Genomic DNA, 26,006 nt, shown 5'->3' with positions numbered 1-26,006 from the left:
AAGCAACATCAAAGGGGAGTGACAGCCAGTAATTAGAGAACTGAAAACTGCCATGGATTCTTCTATACTAATGAAGCCAGGCACAAAAAGAGTAAAACTAAATAGCTCCTTTCAATCTTCTAACAGGAAAATACACGCATTAGCTGATCCACAGAATACTTTAAAAGTTTGTATAAATCTGCAAATGAAACATTCCACCTAATGCTGCCCTCACACAGAGCAGCAAAAGGCCTTCACCAAGTCAAGCAAAAAACTCAACCTGATGCTTGGGAGAGCACCCCAGTAGAGGCAAAGGCACAGTGAAAAAGTCTTTGGACTGTGATCTAAACCAGGGGTGAGTTTATTTAAGTCAGAGCAATTTTCCTGGGATGACATGGGGAAGAGAAATACAAGTGCAGAGTGGCTCCAGCTTAACTCCAGCAGTTAAATATCTTATACTTAAGAGTATGCGTGCATTACTCCATAAATTCTTTCTACTCTAAGTATGTCATCTGGAGGGGGAAAAAAGAGACCAAACACCAGAAATAAAAAAGAGAAAGAATGAGGGAGAAGAGATAGAAACCATTATTTATAACTTCAGATATCAAACTCTGAGGCGGCAGTAGCCACACAGTTTACACAGCTGAGCATCTGGCTCTAAATATTTAACTGTTCCAAATTTCGGTGTGCATCCTTGCGTAGCAGAGCTTCTCTGACTAATCACGCTAGAGGTAACCACATCTTAAGTGTGTAGTTCTAAATTGAGTAATATTACCATTAATAACAGTGCCTAATTAAGACATCTATAATGTTTTTAATGAGAAAAATTGAAAGTCCTTCTGGAATTTTTCCAGTCAAATTAATTCTGAGGACTTTAGACGTTATTACAAGTAATGTTACAGGAATGAAAATTAGGTCTAAATTAGGACATGTCACTGTATTTAAAAGAAGGGGGAAAAAAGGAAACATTCCATTCCCTTCTCTATATGCAATTCTCTGTTATAACATCGCACCACAGGGGAAAAGAAAAACACTACTTTGTAGTCTGCTCTAAGTTGTTCTGCATATTGTTACAACTGATGCATCTCCAAGGTCTGCAGATATTTTAACACTTTGCTTTCGGCCTCCTTCCAAATATCTGATCAGTACTCCCTTGGGAACAAAGATTTCCAAAAACCTTAAAAGGACAATTGTCTTAGTTATGCAGAGCCAAACACTCTTGCCTATCATTTTCACAACTGATGCTTGTTCAAATAAGAACTCCCTCTGTAACTCTGCATGCTTAAGCAGAGAACACTTGTGGTTAAGAATGATCAGATCCAGCCTGTTGTACAGGAAGGAACAAACCCCCATGGTCCAGAATGATGCTCTTTAAGGTAACTACCAGCCTTTAAAGGCTATCAAACCCAGTGAGTCTTTATTTGTACCTCTGATAGGCCAGTCCTTCAAACTACTACATGCACATACCTGCTTTGCCATCGCCTTTTCCTTATGACTGCTTTCATCAGGGGTTTATGCTTGCTACTTTCTTACAAGCCTGCTACGTGTCACTTTGAAGACTCAGAAAGACACTGTCCTTGCTCTTCAAAACAGCTCATTTGAGCATTTGCTTTCATTTCAGGCATGTGAGTGTGTGTTCAAAAACAGATGAATTCAAAATATAAGAGCAAATTCGTACCATGCTCTGACTGGATTTTATATGGAGATCTCAGACTTCATTTAAAGGAACTCGAAGCAAAGCTCCAATCTTAAGGCACACACTAAGAGATTAATGAGTTACAAACCAAGCATTACCTTTGCGGCTAAGAGAGGCCACTGTAGTATGACAAAAGCCACAAAGTTTACCTTTGATTTTGCCTGAGCTACATGATGTTTATAATCCTGCATATAAAATTCAGATATACCCTCACATACACAAACATACACGTAGCATTCACATTATTGGGGTAGAGTAATGCCTTCCCATTTCATTTCACCTCTCTATCGTGAAATGCTTTTCCTTCCAGATCTTTCAGATTTCAAAACCTAAGTTCTGCAATTTGCTGTGCCTTAGTAAACAGAAATACACTAGTGTACATTTCAGGTAGGTCAGCTAATTAGGTTGTTTGTCCTTGAGAGCAGAGATTGCACAAATGCTTAGTTTTGAGAGCGTTGTGCTAATGCTGAAGATGTCGTTGCTCAGGTAATATTCTGAATGGACTTATAGCTCACAACAAGCAGAGTTATGAGAATAGCAAGGATGTTTAGACACATGTATATTCCCTAAAAGCTTGGGGAGGGTTATCCTCTTTCAAGCCAGTTTTGTTTATAAAACACTGGCTTAATTGAGTTTTAAGGACTCCTCAGAGAAAGAAGATCTGATTTTTATCTTTTGCTAACACCATAGATATTAAAAGCGGGGAAGAAACAAGATGTTTAACTGTTACTGATATTTGACAGATACATACCTTAAATTTTTAGGAACATCACAAACATTGTTCTCAAGAACAATGCCAAAATGATGACAATATTTAAAGAGTAAGCACTGCTTTTTAAGGCCTTGCAATTTAAATGCTGCATTCCACCAAATACTGAGATGTCTGAGAAAAAGAAAAAAAAAATCTAGTATTGAGCTAATATATATATATCAGGCTGCCATAAATACAAATTCATATTTAAGTTTTACCACTCATATAGGCCAGAATTACTTTATTTCTTGCCTGCTGTTTCACATACAGGAGTCTGATGGGATATTTATTTTAATAATTAATTCTCAGCTGTTAGCTCTAACCTCTACTTTGAAACTTGCTATAAACAAACAAACCCATTTGCAGCAGTCAGCTGTGAAGCATTTGGTGCAAGACTTCCAGTCAATATGTCACCATGGCCACTAAAACAATATTATATATTCCTAGTTAATATGTGACAGTAGACACTATAGGACTGTTATATATTTCAAAGCTGCCCAGGACACTACACATAGAAAAGAGACCACCAATGTGGTCATGCAGGAAAGTTTGGGCGGACCATATTTCTCTCCTGCTCCTCCCTCAGACCATCTCAGAGGGAAGATTGCAAACAGGACCACGAGCGGCTTGCGCAGTGTCGAGTTGTATGAGAAAAATTCAATCTCTGCCCTACTATTGCACTAAAACAGTTGTTGCCCAAACTCAGAAGTAGGTAGGTGAGCACATTCCAGTGAAGGAGAAAGCTGTAGTAATTTGTTCTCTTATGCAGAAAGATAAGCATTCCTAGAAGACCACCTCCACTCTTCTTTGATCACAGCTAACTGCAGACAGCATGAGGCGAGAACAGGAACCTACTTCTTTCAGCAAGTTTAAAGCATGACAGAAACATGGATCCAGCAATTGTCACACATGCTACTGAGTTGTTCGACATTGTATTGCCTCAAGTACCTATGTTTTCATTCCGTAATTCCTGAATGCCTTTGCACATTAACACCTATCAAGGTGACAAAGGAGGACAAACTGAAAAGAGAGTACAGCCCAACAACTTCTGTGAGTCTGGGCGAGATGGGCTGCCCTTCTGCCAGGACTCATGTTGACCACCATAAAATATTTTTGTGCCTGATGAACATGATTTGGAGGGTGGGGTATATTAAGTGCAGGAGAAGTAAGAACATGTTCCAATAGAACTCTTCTCTGCTTTTATCCTCAGATTTGTAAGCATGCAACTCAAATTAAATCTGGCTTGTGAGCATTTAATGTAAGTTGTCAAGCAAAGAAAATGATGGAGCACTCCTGAAGAAATAAAAAAAAAAAAGAACAAACAACAACAAAAACCCAACAAATCAGACGGAAAAGTGAAATATTCTTCAAAACCCATTGATCCCTGTGTTATTTTACTTTGTTGACATCAATGTTGTACTGAATGTATTTCAGATTACTGAACAAGAACAAACTGATAACAGCAAAGCTTCCCCTTCGGGTGAAGTCATTCTGTTAACCATAATTCCCCAAGTGCACTAAAAATACATCTTCATTGTCACAAGATGACTGCAACCTATCTTTAAGACAGGCATTAAATGCTGGCAATTGGATATACTGCAGAAATAAAGTAGATAGTTTATATCCTAATTAAAAAAATAAAAATTAATCTGTTTACTGTAATTCAAGTTGTAGTCAGTCCTAATAAACTGAAAGAATGCAAGACTCTTCCCAAGGTCCCTCCCCCCCAAAAAGGTATGCTGCTCTGGGCTCTCTGTACCAGGGGCAATAAGCACTGATATAAGTACTGATGGGGGATTTGGGGCTCTTGAGCTGTAATTGCCTCCTCTTTGTTAAAGGCTTCCTATTGGACTGCACGAGCTACTTTTCTTGCGTTGCATTTTAAGTTTTCCCCTCCCTCAAAAAGATGATCATCTTACTTAATTTCCCAACTTCTGTGAGAGATAGTGGCATACAGAAAAACGGGTCGCTTCATTATGTAAGGTTATTCATAGCATGCAGTAATGTAATTCTGCCTTGAAAAATGCATCCACTAGGTATTCTTAACGATAATAAATAGCTGTAAAACACATTTGGGAGGAATACAGATCACTTGTCTTCCCCTTTTGTTATGTTATCCAGTTCAGGGCCTGGTTTCATGCAAGTCTCCTGTAGCTTTGTTTTTTGGAAGAGGTGAGCACCCCAACCTCAGCCCAGTCACCCCAGTAGACGAGTGTCCTGCATCTCTAGATTCTCAGCTCATCCACCTCAGAGCCATGCTCTTATTATATCCTTAAAATGACACACAAGCTCATGGCTTAATTTCTAACTTTTCTGAATGCTAGCACCTTTTGACTAAGAACTTGTTTTCGCAGTTTTTCTTTTATCAGTTTCTGCCACTCTGGAGCCAACATATCAAAATCCCTTCCTGATTGGCCTCCAGCAGTCCATAAACATCTTACAGTAAATCCTGTAGCTGGAGACGTGCTGCTGGTACCTTGCTGGATGTGCTAGACAGCAAAATGAAATAAACGTCTATCATGAGAAACCGTATTAACTTAGCTTCACAGAGCATTTAAAGATTTCTGTTACTTTTGGTTTCCCTTGATTTATGAAGCAGTTGAAAACTTCTGAAGTTTCCTGCCAAGCAGAGTTATTGCTCCCTGCCACCATCCCCAGCTCTAGAGCAACTGGCCTGGCAGATGTACTCAGAAACTCTGGAAAGCCTGTCCCTCCAGGACAGCCTGACAGCCAATAACTGACCAAGAAAACAGAGTTGCTTCTTCATGTTAGCACACACTTTAGTTTAAACAGTATTCTAGAGAGATTTCTTACTACTAGGATTCAAAGCCCTTTGCAAATGTGGAAAATGAGGCAGAGGCATGCTCACTAGATCTTACAAAATCTTGGGTAGCAGAACCTCATCTTTCTAGTTGTTATTCAAACACAGGTCCCCAGACTGATGCTGCAAACTGAGAGGAGGCTAAAAGAATTTTAGCAGATAAAATAGGCTAATGAACATGTGAAAAGAAGCCAAAAGGATTTCAGTAGATAAGACAGGCTAAGGGATATGTACTATACCTTCCACTACATATTGTGCGCACACAAAAACAAAACCAGTTCCTGATAGAAACAGGAAACACATTTCAAGAACCAACTGAATGTGAATCTGCAGTTTAAGCAGAAGCTTATGAGTCTGCGCTGAGACAAGAGGTGAGCCAGCATTGATGAGGAAGACTCGCTAATTTTCATCCCCATGACCCCCAGCGACCACTACCAGAAAACACTGCGCAAGTGTGGATAGGAGGAATCTATGAAAATGACTCCCTGGAATTAATTTTAATACAAAGAGGGGATAGGTCATGCAGATGTACAGGTGTGTTGAGAGACTTCATGGATATATAACTCTTCAGCACACATAACCAAGGCAAATGCCACATTGGGGTACACACAACTTTGGTGGGACTACCTCCTGTGTCACCCAGTGCTGAATAAACATGCCTACTTTACAATCTTACTGATTGTGGAGTTTGCTTTCTGCATGTCACAACCTTGATAATCATCCCATACATATGTGTGTGTGGATATACTATATATGGAGACTATTTCCACTATGTTTCCTTTTAGTATTATAGACACAATTCAATGTTGAACACATTAGGGACTGCTATTGGCAGCAAACAAAAGGTTAACGTTTTCCAAAGTGCACTTACAAGACTATTCTGACATTTCAGAAGTCAAGAGGAACTATTATTAGCTGTGTCTAATAATATTGCAATTTCCCACCCATGGAATCTGTGTGCAATCCTCCATTGAATTGGCAGCCTTTGGTAGTATCACTGCCACAGGATTTGAACCAGGCAAGTCTCAAAAACATTGCCATAGCACTGTGTAGCCAGCCTGAAAATATCTTCACCACTCTAGGGAGATGAGTGATCCCTTTGGAATTGGTTTTTGGAACTGTAAACTAATGAATCACTAACAGCTTTAAAGTAGACAAAATGTATTGCAACACAGCATGTAGTGCCACAGAACTGAAGGAAATCTGTTTACAGTGCTTCAACAGACACTTGAAATCAAGATGCTCAAGAAGGATGAGGCTGTTAAGAGAAAAACAAAGCTCCAAGTGCTGTGAGCACGGTTATCCCTACCAGGGCCAGCAGCCACCAGGGGTACCAGCCAGCACGGCACAGCAAGCAGCAGCTCAAATGAGAGGGTCCACATGGAAACTCGAGGAAGAGCCCTCTTCTGGGTCTGTTGGGCATGTGCTTCAGTGATAAGCACAAAGATCAGAAATTCCTTCTATCATTCAGACACACTCACTGCCTAGATAAGCCCAGCCAGAGCTGCCTGGAAACCTCGTCAGCAAGATTTATGCTATATTTGGTAACAGGACAAGGCTGACCCCAAACTCCGTATTCAAGCCAAGGGACAGCCTCACACATGTGGCTGGTGGGAAAAGGCACTGTTATACAGTTTAAATTCCTAGTGAAGCAGCACAGTCTGCAGGGAGAGGCTCCAAAAAAAAAAAAAAAAACAAAGTCCATGGAGACGTTGCTGAGTGGGGAAGGGCAAAGCTTGAGATTCTCAACCTAAGGATGCGCCACAGCTTTTGCTTAAGAAAGTTCCCTGCCCTACTTTTGTCCAGCTGAAATGGGGCTGTTAGACAAATAAGATGTCTTCAGCCAGGAAGAGACTAACTTTGAAGGGAACATAACTTTGAATGGAACAGTAAAAACCCTTGCCTGGAAAAGACGTCAAGTTTGATGTTCAAGTGGTTATCCAGGGTCTAATTACATATTTACAACAAAGAGTTACTGCAAATACCAAGGGACTCCTTGCTTGAAGGATGCTCTCTACCCATTAAGCTGCAATCACACTTTCTTGCCTCCCTCCCTTTTAGCAAGAAGCTTTGCCAATAGCACTGAACAAAACCACAGAGATTTGTTTACAGGTGCTAACACAGCTAGCTGATCAGATAGTTCAGCGATTCACAACAGAACCTATGGAAGAAGGGCAAATTAAAAGACATGCTGATTATTATTTAAGCAGATTGCTCAAGATTTGCTATTAAGGAAATTCATGTAACCACAGCCACAGAAAGTGACTGCACCACGAACCAGGAAATAAGAAAGTGGGATGAGAAGGGAAGAGTGTTTCTCCCTTCTGTACTGGACTTGACCAGCATATATCAGACAGAAGCTTATTACAAATAAATCAAGGAGGAGCTACTGTTACCATTTACTTAAGCTTCTGACCCCAGAAATAAATCTTAATTCCAGTGCCCCAGACACAAGGTAGACATAGAAATACCATGCTGGAGATGCATCCCCTATCCCAGCTGCTGCATGGCCTTCCCTGTCTCCCCCAAAGAGGCCTAAGAGAAAAGCTAACCCTGATCTCTTAGTTCAAAACCCACCCCAAGAGCCTGGCACAAAAAACACCACATCTCTTGCTTGCAGGCTGGGAAAGAGGTACTGCACGTACTTCTTCTGCTTTTAAAACAAAGGAATGTGCTCAGAAGTCAGCAACAGTTTTAAAAGGAAGAAGAGAGGGGGATTTTTAGTTCCCATCATATTTTGAGCCATATTGAGAGCTGCGCACATTTCCCAGAGCAGTCCCGGAACGGGGAGCAGCAGTGTAAGAGGCCTGGCATGCCCCTGACTCAGCCACAATGCTATTTTAACGAACCCAGCCCTTCCAGGAAGGGTGAGCTCAGGGCACGGCCAAACCCTGCCGGCAGCGCTAACTGAACGGGCATGGGCACACCAGAGAGCACTCACAGAATTACTCACTTTTTAAAGCTGCTCAGAGCAGTACTAAGAGGAGGCTGCACCCAAACTACGAAAGCTGCCAGCTAGGGGCACCACATGTCTTTTTTTGGGGATGTAGCAGACCTGAACTGCAGGCCAGTCCCTGAACTGGAGAAAATCAAAGTTGACTTCAACCCCAGCTCCATTGGAGCTTGCACGCATCGTCCTGGGAACAGCAGGCATACAACAGTTCTCAGCTCCAGAAACCCCTGTGCTACCAAGGCTGCCAAAGCAGAAATAACACTAGCTTGCTCACAATCATCGCATTTTTTCTTCTACATATGCCAAGTAACTATTTTTCTATCTTTGTTTTATTTTCAATATTTTAAAAGGTCAAATGTATTTACACTCTCCTGTGTTCTCTCTTCTTTATCAAGGCTTAAACTGAAGCACTGCCAGATGAATCGTGAGTCATGCAAACACCACAGGAATACAGTGTCAGAAGCAGAGCCATTGTACATGAATTGTATGCTCAGTTGTCAGGAGAGTTTTTTTCCCCCGTTTTGAGCATGGAAGAACCTGTAGGAAACTAATGGCTAGTTTGCAGATATGCCTAAAGTCATGTTCTCTTCTCTTTAATCTTTGCTCTTCAGCTGGCCTCCAAGAGATGTCAGAAAATAAGTAAAACAGGATCATACATAACAGTGGGCCCATAATACTTGTTTCAGCAACAGACATTGCCTACTCTGAGCTTTTCCTGGGATCTGGCTCTCTTTGTATTTATTGCCAGAAAGCCGTAACAGAGCTAAACCATTCCAGGTCCTCCAACCTTTCCTTCTTCTCCCTTATCTCTGGGACGTGCTCATTTTTTGTTATGCAGTTAAAAAGTATGCTTGTGTTAGACAGGACGCGTGGGAAAAGACTTGAGCTTAACATAAACTTTTCAGACAGCTAAAGGAGAATTGACATACAAATAGTTTAAGAAACTGCAAGGTGCTGTCCAGCAATGAAGGTTGTTTAAGCCTCAGACCTTATCCCTGTTTGTCAGCTGTTCTCTTCCCATTCCGTCCCCATTCAACTAGTCAATTAGCAGAAAGACAATGCCTAAGTTTTATTTCATCTGTGCCTGTAACAAGTTAACAAGTTTCCCGAAGCATTGGTAGAATTGATTTAATGATTATGGACACAACAGTGTGAACATCGCAGACTAAAAAATATCATCTATTAAGACAGAGCATAAAGCAAAAGCAAAAAAAAAAAAAAAAAAAAAAATGTAGAGGAGGTGAGTTCTGTGGCTGGGCAGCTAATGAATGCTCAGAGCTGGGAAGCAGATGCAGAGTGAAAAAGGATTAAATTTCCTGCCTCTCATAAATCAGCATGCTGATACATACACAAAGACATATAAAATGGAGTAGAAGTACTGCTGTTTCTTGATGCCAACAGCTTCAGATCCAGATACAAGTGTCAGCCTAAATGAACGAGCATCAGGTAAGATTGCTGGATTTCCATGTCTTCATTTAAACAGAGTCACACTGAATGCTGCACCCTATTCCATTATATACCTTTTAACTACATAATAAGCATAAAAGGTTATTTTCAAAATCATAGCAGCTGCAAAAAATTACAAGACATGGAATTCTTTTTTCTCCTCCCTTTTGCCTTCCTCTTCCCTTCCAGTTGTTATGTTAAGGTTTGTTCTTCTGTTAGCCAAGGAACAGGACAAGAAATGGAGCAGCTACATCAGGAAGTTTATTAGTAGTAACTATCCCAGCACTTCTGGCTCTCTAAGAGATCACCAGCTTCATACCATTAATGGAAGAGAGAAATTAAATCCACCAACAGAAGTGCAACTAGAACTAGACTACCTTCAAGAAAGGAGGAGAGCCTTAAGAGGTCAAAGTCCCAAAGTAGGTTTGCGTAACTGGCAGTCTCCAGTGGCAATAGTAGTTTCCATTTCATTTTGGTTAATCTGAATTTACCAAGGAATGCATGGGCTTAGTACACAAGTACAGGCAGCACAACACTCAGTTACTTACCAGGTTACTACATGTTACAATTTAATGCTGTACCACCTCTAGGCAATCTGCAGATTACTCAGTGAAAATAAGCAGGGCCTATGTAGGATGACAAAGGAATGCGACTCTCCTTAGGTACATCTGTTTTAACTCATGCTGCAGGAAAACCCCTATCATCTTCTCATCTATCACCAAAAGAGAAACATCTCTAAGGATGTTCTACAAGCACCAAAAAGAACAAGGATGGACTTTCCAAAAGGGCCCACTGAGGCTTATCTAAAGGACAAGTTCAAACATGGCAGTAAAAATTATTAATCCTTTAAACGGTCAGTTTCTCCCATCACCAGAACTTCTGGAAGAAAAACTAAAAGCACTCGGACCATCTGAATTTTTTTTTGGAGCAGAAGAAGTGTAATTTGAACAAGGATATCACAGGTATGCTGATGCTTGCAGCCAGCCCGGAGGTAAGGGAGGGAGAGCTGCTCATGCTATTCACATTCACTTTTTCCTTTTCATACAAAAAAAAATCAAAGTCAAGAACAAGTTGGAAAAGCAGCGTTGTTCAGGTTCAACGTGAGTTCTGGCAGACAACCAAGTTGATTTCTATTTTAGCCAAACTCCTTCAGCAGCCCTTACGGGTGTGTTATCACTGTTTAGTTCCCACACAGAATAAATAAGAAACAGGTTCTCTGCTTGTATGCCTTTGGCTCATGAAAGAACAAATGCTTTGAAAGTTACATTCTTCAGAAGAAAAGTGTGAAAAGATTGAATCCTTATTTCAGAGGGACACTATCAAACAGGAGGAGGCATCTGTTTCACAAAGTCGGAGATTAGTCCATGCAAGTCTACTTTCTCTTGCTTTGGGCTTGCAGGAAATGGCATCTCCCCTAGTCCAAGGGGCACAATGAGCCTTTAGGATAGCAACACCACACTTCCCGGAGGAAGACACCAAAGTGGAACAGCCACAACAGCTCACCACCTACCAGCACAGCCTAGGCTTCTGGTAGCTCTGCCTCCTCCAGTCTGTGGAAGGGAGGGAAGAGGGGAACATCATCACATTGATACCATTGTACCATCACCTTACATTAGACAGGAACACACACAGGCAGGTGCTCAGGAATACTCTGCCACTGAGACCACATCTCACATTGGGGTGGAAATATCCAACAGAGAATTTTGCCAGCAGCCATCATGTAAAACCCAGTAATAAGCAAATACACTTTTTCCTTATGCCTAGAAGAGCTCTGTGCAGTCAGCTAAACACTTCCTTTTTATAATCCTTCTACATGTAAAAATATTAACTGTATAGAGATAGACGGGTTTTTGGCAAATCATAACTAATTATATTCTTGAGAGTTAAGCAGAATTATTAAAATCATATCATGTGCACCAGCTTCTGATTGGCCTAAAGACTGAATTTATTCTGGGCTCCCTCCAATCAGAATTAATCTTTCGATAGTACAATGAGCTGTCACTACTGAATCAACACCAGCAGCAAAAATGACAGCAGCCTACATCATTACTCAACTAAGATAATAGAACTAAAGTCATTGGAACAGGCAGATGTTGGAGGCTGTCTCCCATTTCAGAATAATGTTCCTGTTGTAACTCAGCATTTATTTTAGGGAAGCAAGGATAAATTCATTATTATTTGCAGGGTGTACAGATATAACAGTAATAGAAGCCATGTAAGCTTCCCAATATGAACACGGTAGAAATGCACGTGGCATCAATACTAACCATCCCTCACCTCGATGACACAAAGCAGGGTGATGCAATCAATCCACGTCTGCTGAAGACCTGCTCCTGTGCTAGCGTGCATAACAGTGTTTTGTTATGGCAAACTCAGAAAAGTCAAGTCAAGAGATGGGCACGACCAGAAGTCGTTCCCACATGACACATTTCATGCTTTATTCGCAGCAACCTTATCACTGTTCCCTGTAGCATGTCATATCTGAAATCATCATCTAAAATGCTGTGTGCCAGATTGCAATAATCAGCATCCCTGCTGCACAGAATGCTGCACTTCTGCTCTGATAACCAAACTGCACAGAGCCAACAACTAGGAAAAACTACTGATGACATTTAAAGCTGGAAATCATATTCTGCTTAATCATTTCTAAATGAGACCTTTCAATTAAAATAAATAAGAAGAAAATAATAATTCAAAAAATAGAAGCAAATGTCAGACCCTTATCTATTTCAGAACAGTAGTGTAAATGGGTTTAAAAAGCTGTGCTTCCCAGTACTACTGGGCTCTAAGGACCATCCTTACATCTTCGTCCCACGGAATAATATCTCCTGCAGTGATATTACCATGTATTAAGAAAAAGTGACTGAGCATGGGTCTAACTACTTTGGTATTCAGATCAGAGTTCTATATTAGTAAATTAGCAGGGTTATCGATATTCATAAGGCAGGATTTATAGAGTTCATAGTCCAGTTAGTTCAATGAGATCATGAATTATGAAAACACAAGACATTTTCAAAAAGAATAAAGCCACTTAGCCTGACACCGAATACAACCATCAGGTAGCAGGGTAATAGAAATATCCAGAAGTTGAATCTGATTTTCATGTATTGTTCTATTTTAATTTCATTCTCATTTGTCTTTGCCCACAGTTTTTTCATGTTGCATTTCACCTGGATAAGAATGGTAGATAACATCCATGCCTTCCTGGCACTTGTAAGGCCAGTTATCTTATCTTGGCTGAAGGTCAAGCTGAACACCTTTTAATTTGACCAGTTATCTAACTACTGGACAGCTCAGGCCCACAGCTGAAATACCCATTCCTGCCACGTAGCATGGTTGGAGTTGCTCAGCTTCCTCTGACAGAGCTCAGAAACAATGGGTTTAATGGGGAGGGAAATGCCCATCCAATTCTAATGGCTAATTCCATTTCCTTTCACTTAGAGAGCAAGGTACCAGATGCTCTGGATTTCCTGCTTTGTTAACTGCAGAGCAGCGTTACCTGCAGCTCTCACATTTTGATATAGATGTTTGTTGTTCGATAAAACATGGCTCCCCAGGGGAAACATAGGGCTGTCTCTAGAGAAGTGTGTAAGTACCTTATTTGGCAGTAGAGGAACTCAAAGCCAGCAAACTTGTCGGGAAAAATGAAAGATTTTTGGAATACTGGTCCTAGGATTTTCGGTTGCCCAAGCAATTAACAAAAATTGGTTCAAAGTCAAAATGCATCTATTACATTTTAAAGATCACCTTAAGTTAAGAAAACTATAACAGTCTGAAGAAGGGACCACTCTATGTGATTTTCTCCCATCCTTGTACACCATCTGTAAAAGTTATCGATCATATTCCTAACTCACGCATGCTGAGCTAATTTCCTAGTGGATCCAAATGAATTAACAGTAGCTAATTTCTGCCTTTGTACACTGACTATAATGAAAGCCAACGGCATTTATTCAACTCCAAATGGGTTCAAAATCCCCCACATTTGACTCTACTCAGAGAGACTCTTCCTTTAAGATGCTTTGAACAGAAACCCTTCTTACAATTCCAAGTTATGCCAAGACGATGAAAAGAAATTGATTGTCTATAAAGCAGATGAGCCAATTATCAGGGTGCTAAGTATGTTCTAAAATACCTTTTGCTCCACAGTGATTGAAACAAAACTCAATGCACTAACAACGATTTGGTAGTTGTTAGTGCATTATTGTTAGTGCATCCTTGCCAACTTTGCACTGGAGCAGATAAGGAGCACCCACACTTGTTGTCAGGGGGCGAAACAATGGGTAACCTTTAACAATAATCTTCAGGACAGAAGTAATAAGAGATGGAAAAAAGCTTACAGGCATATTCGTTTGCTGATGGGCATCTCTCACATCCTAAAGTGAAGATGTAGACCTGCAACTTGCTCCATCTTCATGCATATTTCTTTGCATGTAGCCACATTAAAAGTGCTGTGACAGCTTAATGGCCTAGAACCTGTGGTTTTCAGCATTTTAAGTCCTTGTTACACACAAGGTCCATCTGCAGTGACTACTGATTTGCCAAAAATTTCTTCAAACTCCTAGAAACACACTTTGTCCGTACTGTTGTTAGCACATAACTTTCAAACACACAAATTATTTACTCTTCATGAGATACCAGACTGCAAAGTCCTTGGGAATTAAATAAATGCTAGCTTTTGGAAACGTTTATTGCTGCTACCAACAAGGAATTAAACATTAGTTGTTCACAGCAAGAGAACAAAAGAGGCTAGACTGAAAGAGATAGCTACTGTTAGTTTTTGTTTTGTTTGTTAGTTTTTCTTTAAGTCACAGTTTTGAGAGTAGAACCTTTATCAAAAGAAGTCTGAGGAACCTTAGATGAGAAAAAACGATGAGTTCCAGAGGGCTGTATATTGACACCCAATTTTGAGATGCTTCAAAAGCTTGAAGGTGGGTGTTCAACTCCCTAGAAACAGGGCTGCTTAAAGATACCAAGACACATCCATACATGGATGTTCATAGATATCTGAAGTTATTTAAATATCTGAATCAGCTTTTCCAAGTGGTTAGAGATACTGATAGACTGCTGTGTGCTGAGAAGATTCACTCCATCCCTCTTTTAATAGCTCATATTTATTTTAGCCTGTTCTTAGAACTGTTTTAACCAGCTCCATCAAACCAAATCTTAAATTTTTTCTTCCTTTTTTTTTTTTTTTTTAAGCCAAGCAAATTAATGGTGCAAACAATAGTTGAATATTGAATACTGAATAAGTTAGCAATGGAATGAGTCCCCTATATACAAAACAGTAAGGTTTTTAAAGAATCAGATTCTTCCATTTGACAGAGAATACAGTCCACATCACGAGTCAACACTAAAACAAGCAGTAGGCAAATTTCCAAGACTTTTGAATAATGAAACAGTGGTTAATAAAGCAAGCCTTATTTTTCACTCCTCTTTGGCTTTTAATATCCTACTGATTTGTATACACTAACACTGTTCTAGCTGCAGGCCATACAAAGTGACACAAAAACACAGTCTCCCAGCTGGGCTGGTCCCATTTGTATGGTGATTAGGAACCCACAAATATCATCCAGAGCTAACAGGGAAGATCTGTTGGCCACCTAGGTCTTCTGAGGACGTTATCTTTCTCTGTCTCTCCTCCCCAGCAGACATGGTAGATTGTCTTTTTGTCCACACAGAAGAAAGACTACTGGTTAGACTACTAGTGATACACACACAAAAAGTATATTTGGTGTTAGCATCTGTCAAAGAAGGAATGAAGAAGTGATTTCCATGAAACCAGTGAAGCCGCAGCACCATCCACTAGCCCCATGTTTCTGCCTGAGGTCCCAAACAGAGCCCCCTCCTCCCCAAAGGCTTAAAGGCCAAACCCACACCCAGTACATGGGTACAAACCAGCAGCTAGAGGCAAGAGATGTGGCTCCAAGCAGCGATGCAGGAAGAGCATAACACTAACAGCTGTTATGTAGCTTGCCTTCACATACTAAAAGAATGGAGAGAGCCTACTTAACTAGCCAATAGCAGGAAGAAAATGAAAGACAGAACATCTCTTCTTGAATATTTGCCACTGTTACTATCTACATAGATCTAACAGCTCCTGTTGCTCTGGTCTATTGAGCTGTCTTTTAGAAATGCTCCTTTCTTACTTGGCAAGTTACTAAGAATAAAGTCAACATGCCCCGACGGATTATAGCACAAGTATGTTATATACAGTAGAATAACCTTTTTCAGTTTTTGATTATCAGAAAGATAAACCAGGTCCCAACATTTTGCTCGAGCAACCTCAGGAGCAGAGAAATAGTAGCTCAGGTAGTACACAAAAAAAGTAAGTTTAACTGCAATGCTGTAACTCACAGCATTTTCATGACTAGTTTCCACTCACCTATTACATCAAATCCCCCTTGCTTAGCAGTAAAGAGTCTGGTCAGGTCCTGTGTAAGAATGTCTTTAAAAGGTTAGAGCTGTTGCCTAACATCAGACTAATTCACCAGGGGCCAAGCTTCCCTTCAAGGCAATATTTGACAAATAGTACAGCAGGACTGCTGGAATGGTTCTGTGTTTTGGGAGACACCATCTTTTGAATGAGGTATGCAAGAGGAAGATGTTTGACTACATAGCCAAAAAAAAAAAAAAAAGGCCCTGACGCTGTCAGGAGTAAGTGTGAGCCTGCTCACAAAATGCTCATCAGTACAAATAATTCTACACAGTAATTGGCAATGAAGTTTCTCTAACATTTTTAAAGCATCTTTTTAAAAGCTCAGGTATAGCACAAGGACTATAGGACTCTTTCCCTCTAGAATTCTGAGATTATAATCCTATTTAAACTAAACAAGCACCAACAAGATACAACAGGGAAAGTCTGGTCAGAATTTGAGCATAGTAATTAATGTTGTTTAAACAGACTTTGTGAGCAAGACTTTTTTTTTTTCCCCCCCTGAAGCTGATAAATTTCTTTTGCTTTTAGCACATTGGTGTTGACTTTCAAGCTGTACATGGAGCCCTCTTCTGGAGAAATTTGAAAAAATAAAAGCTTTAGGATACAGCAATGTGGTCTGTGCATTTGTGGAGAGTTTTAGGACTAATTGTCCCTATTTGCTATAAAGATGAGCTTGTAAAATTTATACACTTTGTCCAATTCACTTAGTTCTAGCCCAATAGAACATGACAGTTACTATTAAGGCTATGAAAAATTATTTTTTCCTCATCTTGTGTGCTTTATTTAAAAAAAATTATCTCGGATTCATCTGCCTGCATGTAATGCATAACATACAGAAGCAAACCTGTGAACAACTTTTGTTTTAGAATATTTGTGTACGTGGGCCTTAAAAACCATCCTTTGGGGAAAACAAAAAACCCTCTGACTCGATAGATTTAGAAATCTGTAGGTATTTACTGCTTAGTGTACATTTTATAGTGAACTGCACAAGCTACCAGAGTACACTCAGTTTTTATTGTCAACTTCAGATCAATAAAGCTGCATATTATAGATACGCTTTCTAGTTTTAAAGGTGATCATGAATTAAAGGGTTCCTTGAAACATATCTTATTCAGCTACTCCAAGTAATGTTCAGTTTTCCTCTTGGTGAAAACAGGATAAATGGTAGTAGTGTAGACTAGGTCTTTGCAAAAGGAAAAAAACATTTATCACCCACCTGTTTAGTACAACTTTTAATCAACAAAGCAGCCCACTAAACGTTTGAACAAAAAAGTGATTCCCCATTAATATCCTCATCCTTTTAATGCTTTGAAAGATTTTTTCCTATATTTAATAAATTCAGTTGAATTAAATGTAGACTAAGAACACACAAACTAGAAGTTACCAGTTTTATAAATATCTTTCAATTATAATACCTTTCATTTATTTCAGTTCATGCTCTCAGTCTCAACAATTTGAGACTTTTTCTATACTCTAAACTTTGCTATCATTACTTTGAAATGAAGTTCTTCCTATCCTCTACTTCCACAGAAAGTATTACATTACTAGATTGCTACTGCTTAGAAATCATTTTATCAAAATTGAGCTTTGCTGGTTCCACTAGCATTGTATTATAGGAGACATTATTGCTACTGCTGAGGGAGGAGAAAAGAAAAAAAAAAAAAAAAGAAAACTCATGAAAAATCCCAAAATGTGTTACAACCACTACACAGCCAGATGGCTGCATTTGTTTAATATGTTGTTCCTCACATTCTTCTGTTTACTTTTCCTGTCACATGAAAGTTGTGCATGTGGTGTGTCAAAGAGAAAAGCTGAGCAGCGTTTCAGTGATTCCCCTTTTTCATTCCCTAGAATGCCATCAACTTCAGTTCATACTTTAACCTGTCAATACTCAACATCCTCACTCCTGAAGACGGATGTATGAATGCTTGCTTATTACAACTAATTCATTTACTCTTAGACACAGTACATAAAGTAATCCTGGAGGTGTGTTAAATCACCAGACACAGACGTTGCTAGATAAAGTTATGTATGCTAGTAAAGAAGCGGGGTGCCGTTTAAACAGAAATGCAGAGCTATGCCAAAGTACCACAAGCTCATCCCTGCTGTGTGCTCGGACTTGCCTCAGCCTGGGAAGAGAAGAAATGCTGAAGTATTGCTAAAAGTTGTCAATGAAGCATGCAGTTATGCTGTTTCCAGAATCAGGTGGGGTGGGGGTGATTCTGCTATGAGGTTTAACAGGCCTTAGAAGTCTGCTACAGAAAATGGGCTAAAGAAAAGGGACTGGAGTCACAGAGAATGCCAAGCAAACTGCAGTTCATCAGATGGCAGGTCTCGAGCCCAGGGGCACCAGCTCGGTCTATCCGCCTGTTGCCTCTACCCGCTCTCCCCCTAGCTCCCTGAGCATTGCCTCCCACTGGCAGCTGTGCCAGCTCAGGCTGGATCTCAGCCCACTTTGACAACTTCTCTGCTGCAGAAGCCCCGTGGACACCCTAGCCTGTCCAAGAGGCACTCTGCCCTGCCTGGAGCCAGACAGCAGGGCTGGCAAGCTGCCTACTGGGGAGCCCCCTGCAAGCCCACATAGCCCCAGCTGCTGGGGACACCCCACAAGGGACACCATATACATCCCCTGCACCTCAAACACACCCTTCGTCAGTGCTTGCAGGCACCATGCCTATGGCCCAGATCAGTAGCTTTCATTTATTATATTTCTCTAAAGGAGGAAGTTGCCCTGAACCCTCCCAAATGCCTGTGTGCTTGCTCACAAGTCCCCAGCCACCAAGTCTCCTGTCCTGCAACTTCAGCCACCCCATTAATGCTTCTCCCCTTTATCAGGTTCAGTCAGGACACAAATATCCCAGCCTTGACCCACAGCATGTACGTGTTAGTTCACATGACTGCTGCTTACACTCTTGGTGTGTCTCCTGTCAGCAGTAAAGCTCTCCCAACGGTCAGCCCTCACCATTTTCCTTATCCTCCTATTTGGAAAATGAAACTAAATTCTTTCCAGAGATTGCAGTCACACAAACACAAGTGCACAGACTCAGCGTCCCAAGCACTAGTTTGGCTCTAAAACCTACCAACCCCCTAAGGGTTAACAAAACCACTCAATCACAAGTCAAAAAGGAATTAACTTTTATCTCTACTCAGCGCACAGGATGCCAGTGCTACCGCCACTAAATGCCAGAGTTTTCAAAGCTCCTAAGACAAAAGAAAGAAAGATGCATTTGTGCTGGACAACAAAGGATTCTCAAACCTCCCCAGAGCTTCTAAAAAGTAAACCTTGAAACAGCAGCAAGAGGAAAAGGGAGCAAACAGAAGGTATAGAGAAGTCAAAGCCCAGCGAGTCCCTTTACTTTGACAGACAGCGGCAGCAGGGCTTTAGCAGCTCCGTGTTTTCAAGGCTGGGTGTTTTTTCCTCTGCTTTCTGGCAGAGGGGGATCTATTACATTTAATAAGAGAAAGGCTACATAGCAAGTCACTAACCGAGTATTACACATCTATCAGGAGAGGGTACGGAGAAGGGAGCCTTTTGCAAGGTCTGATTTTATTTTTCCTCCGCATTCCTCCCTCCCGTTTTTAAAAAGCAATAAATAATGTGAGCTGCCTATAACAGCCTATATGCCTACTACCCGGCAAAAGCCACAGAGGAAAAAGGCAAATCAAAGTTGCAGCATTTGATATGACAGAAAATATTGCTGCTGCAGCTGCTACTGAGACACTTGAAAGATTCCTCCCCTCCCTCCCCCCCGAAAGGAAACAAAAAAATGCTATATATCAGACAGCAAATTTGTTGTAATTGTAAATCAGGGAACTATGAGATTCTACATTCCTAGCAACTGGCTTGCAGCAGAGATCTTGCATCTTTCAACAGTAATTCAAGCAATGTATAATTACTCAGAAATCAGACCTGAATTACAAATACTTCCAAATCCAAATGCACAAGAGAAGGAATATGAAAGAAAGCAAGTGGAAAAAAATACACATTTCTTACCTGGGACAGCAGAAAAGACAGAGTAAGTTGAGTTTTGTGCTGCATTTTGCCAGACTAGAAGGTACCAGAGGCTTTTTCATTCATGCACTCGGCTGCACTGAGCATATTTTCACTGTGAAACAGCCTTTGAGAAGAGACTCTGCCTTGAGAGCCAGCCAACTTCCCAAATAGATCAGCAGCATCATCACTAAAGCATTGGATAGAGTCTGATGACCAGAACCAATGGCTTTACAAGGATGATTTCTTCACAAAGCATCCCCATTTTGCATCACACATATTGGGCAAGCACCTCTCACAAACACAGCACCTTTAGAAAGCATTTTGCTTTGGTGTATGTGTGCTTAGTTTCAGTCTAACAAATCACGCCTTACAGATCTCAATAGTATTTTCCTTTTTAGAGAATCAAATTGCACAGAGAAAAATAAGAGCAACTCAGAGCACCACTGCCAAGACATTCTCTTTATTAAAATGTTAATAAGGTGTATTTTATTTTCAAGAAATCAAAAAAAAAAAAAACCACTGCAGTTTTAGTTACTTCCAAGCCTCAGAAGAACATAGTGAATTTTTTCAGTGCACCAGAAATACAGATTATATTTTCTGTTTTCCCCTCAATCTCACAAATCACAATGAATACATCAATTCTAGCCTGCAGAAAAAAAATCCATCATAAGGCAATAGATTTTTATTAACTGCTCAGGTAATTGCAGAACTGGCTTTTGATTCAATGAACTTGAATCTAGGACAAAGTTTCTAAGGTGCATAACCTTCAATGACAAAAAACTTTTCTTGTCTGGACCTGGTGTTTCAAGAACCTGCTTTTTCTGGATTGGTTGTGTTGCAACCAAGCAAGTAGCACCAGGCAGATAGACCAAAGATTGAGAACAAATTCCCCACACACTCTGCATTTCCAGCTCCACCTCTCCTGCCACTCCCCATTATCAGAACAATCCTATTCTTTTTTGACTTGTTTTCTTGCAGTCACCAGGGTTATTTAGCAGTCCCCTTTCCTCATCTTCAGCAGGCTCTCAAGTCTCATCTCTGTTGACTGCCACTTTTCCCTTACTTGCTCATCAGGCAGAGCCGTCTGCCACGATGCTCTGCTCTGCCCCACCACAGGTGACTACTGAACCGGTGAAGATGAGCAGAGACATGGGGAGCAGAAGGCAGGTAGCCAGATGGGAAGGGATATGCATTCAAAGAAGCTGCCAAACACTTTGAGTTCCTCAGCATCAGCAGGAGCTTCCTGCAGTGAATAACGTGGTTTGATAGCTTCCAAAACTGCTGCTAGTCTACTGCTTGCAGCTCACGTCTTTCACTTATGGACTAGACAAAAACCAAAAGGAAAATACTGTCTTTTACATCTAGACCCTCATATACAACAAACACTTTGCTCCAGTACCTTTAGTCATACCTAAGGATCAATTAATACTCAAAACAGATCACAATTAAAACCAAACTTAGCAGGAATTACTGTTAGCAGTTATAACACTCTATATAACTTCAAAAGGTTCATCACATACACATTAAAAAAAAAAAAAATCCATCCCTTTTTTCATTAAGAGCTTTTTTTTTTTTTTTTTTTTCTCCAGACGGCTAAAGAAAAAATCGTACAGATCTTTAGGATTAAAAAATATAAATAAGTGACCGATCATCTCCCATAGCTCCTTCAAAGTCTCAGCTTTCCCCAAATTGTAAATCCCAGCCTCAAGGGAAGCACCCTGTAATTTTCTGAAGGTTGTGGGGTCTATACAGGGCACAGCCTGCAGAGGGCCACACCAGCAGTACCATTGCACACCACACAGCCCATATGGGAGCAGTGGGATTTGGACAATGCCTTAAACCCCATAAACTGGGGTCACACAGCTGAGTGAGTTTCCAGATCAACCAGAAGTAGGTGGTGACTGAGTGGAACAAAAGCGTATCTACATCCTGTTACACAGGAAAAAGGACTCATTTAAAAAATAATAATGGGGGGAAAAAAAAAAAAAAAAAATTAAGCCATGAGGTAGATAATTCGTTCCAAGATAAAAACCTGCAGTAACACAGGATTTGAGCTGATAGTAACATTTAATTTCCACATAAGGTACCTCACAGACAAAGGGCCACCCTGTGAAGGGGGACAAGAGGGGAATTGCAGGCCTGAGCCCTTCCCACAGTGCTCCAGCCCTAAGGAGCCATGCTGGACCCATCACCTTCCTCCTCAGAGGGGCGGGCCAGCACAGCAGCCATGTTGTGTGACTCTGGGCAGAGCTTCACACCCTGAGGGACCTGGCCATAGCCTCCAGCCCTCAGCCCAAATACCAAAGGAACCGCACACTGTACCTTTGTAGCCCCCAAAACAGCAAATATCCTTTACCAACATAAATAATAATAATCATAATTCATTAACCTCTTACCTCCAGTTCCACTCAGCTTGTTCTTCAGCCGCAGTCTGAAACCTCTACCTCCTGCCTTTTCCCCTCTCCTCGCTACCCCCGGAGAAATGATTAACTACTTCTGGAGGGGCAATTAATCTCCCTCAGTAGTTAACTTTTCACAGGCTGCTGCCAACCCCAACAGGGCAGGTGTGTAAGGCAGCAGCATCTTTCTCCAGGGCTCACCTATGCAGGGCTTAGCCACTTTTGGGGAAAGACCCCTAGAGCAGCGCTGGTGTGAGGTGAAATCCAGCACGGGGTGGTCCTGGGTGATGAGAGGGTGCAGGTGGGGGTTATTAGGGGCCTCTAGCCCCCCAAAATCAGCCCTTGAGGGCCAGGGCAAGGGTTTGGCCCACTGCAGGTGGACTCACAGCAGAAGCAGGATGATCTTGACTAATTCTCATTAGATTATTAATGAAAAGCTGGTGGGTTATAAATTAGAAAGTAAGAGGTGCTTTCTTGCTTTTTTTCTAAGCCTTAGAAAACAGGAGGGGGTTCAAAACCTTCATAATATTTCTGCTGAGTGCCCTAGAAGGCAAGGATACTGATAATAGAGCAGAAAGTTTGCTTTCTAATTTATTTTTTTTTCTTTATAATGCGTGTCCTATTTTATAAGAAAAAGGTTGATAAAATGTTTATGGATTAATTGGGAGGAATGTGGGGGGAAGGATAGAAGGCAGCATAGGGTTTAGGGCATGGTCAGAGTACAGGCTCTAGGGTTCAGCTTATTCCTTCTTAGGACAAGCAGTGCTTGTTGTGCCTGCTGTCTGCTGATGTAAATTGTGAGGTAATTTTAAGAAATAGCTGAAATGGGTTTTGGTTTGTGAGAGAAGCAAGTTCTTGCTAAGGCATTTTTGATCCAAGCCTAAATTAACTGATAGATGTAATGTGCTCTTCAGTCTTTATATATAAGATGGCATCCTTTTCACTTATAAAATCTTAAGCTATATAACACCTCAGGTCACTTTTCTTTCCATAATATACTCTGGCAGTAGAGGCCAATGCTGAGCTGGGACTACTATGAACAGTACTAATTGCCGGCAACGCATTAGGTGTTGCCAGAGATAGACCCATTAGTGGATGAGGGAAGGACTCTATGGAGTGGTATACCTCCATGCTGCCAGAAATACCTTTTGACCTTCAGAAGATTTGTCCTTGTTCCAGTTTGTACATCCCGAGGGTTGGCTGCCACGAATCTATCAGAACAGTTTAAGTTTAATTTTGTGTTAATGTGAGTCACATAAGAAACCTGGATGTAGGAGAGAGGGACTAATTTCCTCTGCCATAGCTCTGGTAATCTATATACTTCTGGCTTCCATACCATACTGCAGCTTCTGACTCCTTGAATCCTGGAAAAAAGACTATATTGCCGGGCAGAAACCAGAAGTGTGTAAACTTGAGTGGCATGTCTCAAGGACAAAAAGGGCACACCGCCAATGTGAGAGCATAATACAGTCCAAGAAAACTTGATCCTCGTATGATCAGAAATTGCCCCTGAGGACCAGTATTGTTGAATTTCTTCTAGGGAAGATGGGTCAAGTACATAGTGGAACAGAAATTCAGTCAAGCAAATGAATTCAGGAGTAAGTTTAGCTGCAGCATATTTGACATTGACCTTATTATTAGGAAAAAACATGCTGGTTAGGGCTTTCTGAAATCCTGCTGGGTTCACTCCAAGAACTGCCAGAGAACAGAAGAAAACAAGTCTGACCTGCTGCGTCCATCAGGTTTGGCAATGCCATGCCTGCGGAGCTGCTACCACTTCCTGAGGCCAAGAAGTTGTACTAAATATACCTGGCAAGAGCTAGACTCTGTACCAGAAGTGAAATCCCATCTTGTGCCTGAGGTTCTCCAGTAGCAAGAAATGAAGGAAGTGGCAGCAGTAATTTATTCTGGAAGACAGAGATTCGGAAGGCTACAACAGAGGTGAATTAATTGAGCAGTTAATGAATATGTTTCCAGTCACCGTGGTTTTCTGCTTGGCAGTTCTGCCAAAGTAGGTTTGGGTGGCAATCTCAGTCTAAAAGCAGCTGGAGTGTCTTTGAGAAAGCTTCACAAAAACACCAAAAGAGGAGTTCTGCAGTTTGAAAGTGAGCCCACGGCTTTTTATTGCGTACCCAACCCAGTATCTCCATAATACCTCAAACTTCTACTGCTGTTTCTTACACCAGGGGCTTATTGGCAACAGGAAGTTCGGCATTAATGTAGCTTTCTTTAAAACCTGTGGGACTGCTGAATGCTTTGTCTGCTGCTGTTTCCTTACATACCAGCCCAAACTCTAGAATAGTAAATGAGTTTTGTTTTCATACATGCTAACAGGCAACTAGAACAGAATGATACTTCAGTGAGAAGAAATAGGGTGTGTTTCATAGTCAGGAGGGGGATAAAAACAGTTGGTGAGTCAGACAGGAATCGCACATTTTAGAGAAATCCTGAAGAGATCAGCACACCCTTTTCTCTCCAAAAATAAATAAAATAATCCCTGTTTATCATGACTATGAGAGCTATTTCTTTAGCTCTTAAAGTAGAAAGTCATATTATCTTTTCTTTTTACATTTCTGAGCCCTTTAAGCATAAAGAAAAAATCCATGTTCAACTTCTAAAATTGAGTTGCTGTAAAATGTTCTAGAGTAATAATTTGCAATGCTGTACTGTAATGTTGTATGCACCTGTAAAATATATGTTTTCATGTCTTAAACCTTTTCTTCTGGAACTAGAATTGAGTATTAAGAACTACCTGCACTGCTACTTACCCAGCTAGTATGTTTCGAACCAGGAACTGCTAGTAAAATGCCTGGTATGTTGAGTTGATAAGGGGTAGGCACACAGTTCTGCACTTTATAAAAACCACTACATGAAAATTACTATAATTCTGATTGCATATACATGTATGCATATGTGTATAAATACACATATATACCCAAAAGCCTTCAGGTTAGCATCCTTCAGGCTTGTCTTCTCTATCCCAGGCCAAAAAGAAAAATAAATAAAATTTCTGACTTTAAAATAAAGAAAAAAAGATAACTAATCTAACCCTTCCTTGAGAAGCAAGCCATTCCTTAATGTACCCTTCATCTGAACTAAGCTGGGTGGGAGTAAGGAGAGCTTTAGGTATGTGTTGGGTGGGATGTTCCACAGGGTCTGCTTCATGGAAGTGACTTTGTTTCTCTCACTTTCTCTCAGCTGATCTCTGTGGGCCCAACTCCTCAGCTGACATCCAGCATCTAATTCTGGCTTTTGGAGTGGTGGCAGGTATTTTCTCATATCTGTTATGGAATTGTGCCTAGCAGCTGAATAATTGCAACTGAGCTTGCACTGTAACTTTGACCCAGCTGTGAAGCTCCCAGGCAATTTGGCTTAGTGGTTATCCTATATCCGTACCTCTGGACAGGTAGTTGAATTATGCCTCCCCTATTTACCTACTTTTCAGAAATACGAGGTTTCCTGACATAAATTAACACATTTGGAACACAACATATAGCAAATTATTCCTGCAATGCTGCTGAAGGAAAACTG

At 40.8% G+C, this 26,006-nt stretch overlaps 1 protein-coding gene across 1 annotated transcript in view; it reads right to left on the bottom strand.

The window, feature by feature from the left end:
* Positions 1–20,233, bottom strand: part of CDH13 (cadherin 13) — a 482,496-nt gene extending 462,263 nt beyond the window's left edge. Inside the window, exon 1 of the mRNA XM_032195360.1 lies at positions 20,077–20,233. Within this exon, the coding sequence (XP_032051251.1) occupies positions 20,077–20,121 (45 nt within the window). The 5' untranslated portion in view covers positions 20,122–20,233. The remainder of the gene's footprint in view (positions 1–20,076) is intronic.
* Positions 20,234–26,006: the final 5,773 nt, after the last annotated feature.

The sequence above is a fragment of the Aythya fuligula genome, chromosome 12 (assembly GCF_009819795.1).
Source record: "Aythya fuligula isolate bAytFul2 chromosome 12, bAytFul2.pri, whole genome shotgun sequence".
Taxonomy (NCBI): Eukaryota; Metazoa; Chordata; class Aves; order Anseriformes; family Anatidae; genus Aythya; species Aythya fuligula.
This window is presented reverse-complemented; position numbering and strand designations above follow the sequence as displayed.